A 2,604-nucleotide genomic window follows, 5' to 3' on the forward strand; every position below is an offset into this window, starting at 1 on the left:
TCCATAATAGTTCATCGGTCATAATTATAAAATGCTCGACAAATTAACCTTATTCCCGAAGTCAAATATTCCAACTAATTAGGGTTTTAAACTGTAACAAGGTTTTAATACTTTGTTAATAATTACACCAGGTTATCAACTGCGTGTAATCCATGGTTTTAATACTTGTTAACAATTACACCAATTGCCCTTGTATGTAATCCACCCCTGTTTTAATAAGATATGAACATTAATTTACCCACTTGATCAGTTTGAATAATCAATTACCCAACCCGAATAATTAATTAAATGATAGTAAAAGATGTCGTATAAACGTCACTAAATAGGACATGCATAATCATTTAATAATTATTAGATTAACTAATTTGAAGATAGGTTCGACAGATTCCAATGATTTGTCATTCTATTAGACAATACCCCCCAATCTATTAATAGTTCATAGTCCAATGTCGACAAGTGTCGGTCTTTTGTCCAAACCCGAATTATGGTACAAAATCTAATAACCCCGTCTTAACATTTAGTCCAACATCACGATTACTTCGGCTCAAATAAGTATAATAATAACTTAGTTACGAGACATTAATTTAAAAAGGAAGAACATAGCTTACAGTGATTATTTATCTCGTAGCGTTACGCGGACAGAGTTCCGACTTTAAAACCCGTAAAACATTTCTTACACTAACATTATTATTATTAACTTAAATTAAAATTAAAATTATAATATAAATATAAATATATAGATTGAGAATCAGAGAAACAGAAAAGAAAACGATGTGTGTTTTACGTCGAGCAGAAGCTCGCTTTTATAGGCAACTTGATCTAGGGTGGCTCCACGATTGCGATGGTTTATAGGCTAAGGGCTCCGCGATTGCGGAGGTCAGGAATCCAGCTCATTCATTGAATTTTAAACGTGGGCTGCTGATTTTTATAATATATATATATATATATATATATATATATATATATATATATATATATATATATATATATATATATATATATATATATATATATATATATATAATTATGTAATTATATATATTATATTATATTCTTGTGCATAGTTGACTTGTAATTTTAGCTCTGTTGACTCGTACGTTGATACTCGGTTTATGTCTCGATTCCGGATTTTCGAACGTCTTTTCGTACGCGTAGATATCTTGTACTTTGCGTTCCGCGACTTGTACTCTTGTAATTTTTAGACGTTTCTTATCAATAAATGGAACCACTTAGATTGTATCTTGTACATTTGAGCTTTTTGGTCATTTGCGTCTTCAAATCGTTGTTTTCTTCTTTTGTCTTCGCACTTATTTATTTAAACGATTACAACTTAAAAATAGAACAATTGCAACTAAAAACTTTACATATTGGGATGATATTGCGACTAAATATATGTTCATTTAGAGCACTATCAATAAGGCATGTTTCGTTCCCCTCTCCAACCGATGTGGGACGGATGTAACACGGATGTTACAAATTAACACTTTTAACAACCCAATATTAGGATTATTTTAAAGAGGTGTTCATACACATCAATTACATGCATGCATGTTTGGACACACATTCGACATAATTCATCCTGTCTTTTTAATTCCAAAGACGGGTTACGAAGAGTGTGAGGCTCATCCAACCTAGAATCTTGTGGAAAAAGTTGAACGGAGAGAAGGCAGAGACCTTTAAAACTCTGGTCGTAGAAAGAGTTGATGCAGGAGTGGAAATGGTTTCTCATGATGATGCGGATCGGATGTGGAATTGCCTAGCGACCACCATTAGAGAGGTAGCCAAAGAAGCCTTAGGTGTGGCTGTAGGAACATCGAGAGGCCATAGGTCTAATAGAGAATCTTGGTGGCTTAGTGACGAGGTTCAAAGCAAAGTTGCACTTAAGCAACAAAGGTTTAGGGAGCTCATCACTTGTAGGGTAGGGACTCTTGCAGATAGAACTAGGGTGGAAGAGAGATATAGAGAAGCCAAAAGAGAAGCTAAGAAGGCTGTAGCTTGCGCAAAAGAAAAGGCGTATGAAGATTTGTATAGGAAGCTTGGCTCCAAAGAAGGAGCTAATGATATTTACAAGATAGCCAAAGCTAGGGAGCGAAGGCGCAGAGACCTAGATAACATCAAGTTTATCAAAAATGAAGCAGGTCAAACTTTATAAAGGAAGACGAAATTAGGAAAAGATGGGAAGGGTATTTCTCATCTCTCTTTGTGGGGGGAAGACCCGAATGTCATGAAAATCGGCACGACTCTGATATAGGACTATCGCTGAACAACATAGACTGCGATAGGATCAACCAAGAGGAAGTAAGATTGGCACTACGAAAGATGGGGAGAAATAGAGCTATGGGACCGGATGAAAGGATCCGAAACTAATCATCCGGACATCGTCCATATAGATTAAAAACGAATTACAATAGTTGATAACATCGCGAGGTACTTGACCTCTATATGATACATTTTACAAACGTTGCATTTATTTCTTAAAGGCAATCTATTATTACATCGAGAGTTGACATATTAGCCTAACATTTTATAACAACCAAATGATCTAATCTGCCATTTTCATAACAATAGTCTTTAATGGACTTCAATGACTCGAATGCAACGTCC

At 35.0% G+C, this 2,604-nt stretch overlaps 1 protein-coding gene across 1 annotated transcript; it reads left to right on the forward strand.

Annotated features, from left to right (window-relative positions):
* The first annotated feature begins 1,717 nt into the window (after positions 1-1,717).
* On the forward strand, positions 1,718-2,152 carry LOC139842227 (uncharacterized). Its single transcript, XM_071832397.1, has one exon. It carries the CDS (start codon positions 1,718-1,720, stop codon positions 2,150-2,152), a length of 435 nt encoding a protein of 144 aa, XP_071688498.1.
* Positions 2,153-2,604: the final 452 nt, after the last annotated feature.

This window comes from Rutidosis leptorrhynchoides, chromosome 4 (genome assembly GCF_046630445.1).
Source record: "Rutidosis leptorrhynchoides isolate AG116_Rl617_1_P2 chromosome 4, CSIRO_AGI_Rlap_v1, whole genome shotgun sequence".
Taxonomy (NCBI): Eukaryota; Viridiplantae; Streptophyta; class Magnoliopsida; order Asterales; family Asteraceae; genus Rutidosis; species Rutidosis leptorrhynchoides.

Bases quoted from the DNA above. Each gene is read 5' to 3' on its own strand.
- LOC139842227 (XM_071832397.1), top strand. From the start codon at position 1,718: ATGGTTTCTCATGATGATGCGGATCGGATGTGGAATTGCCTAGCGACC.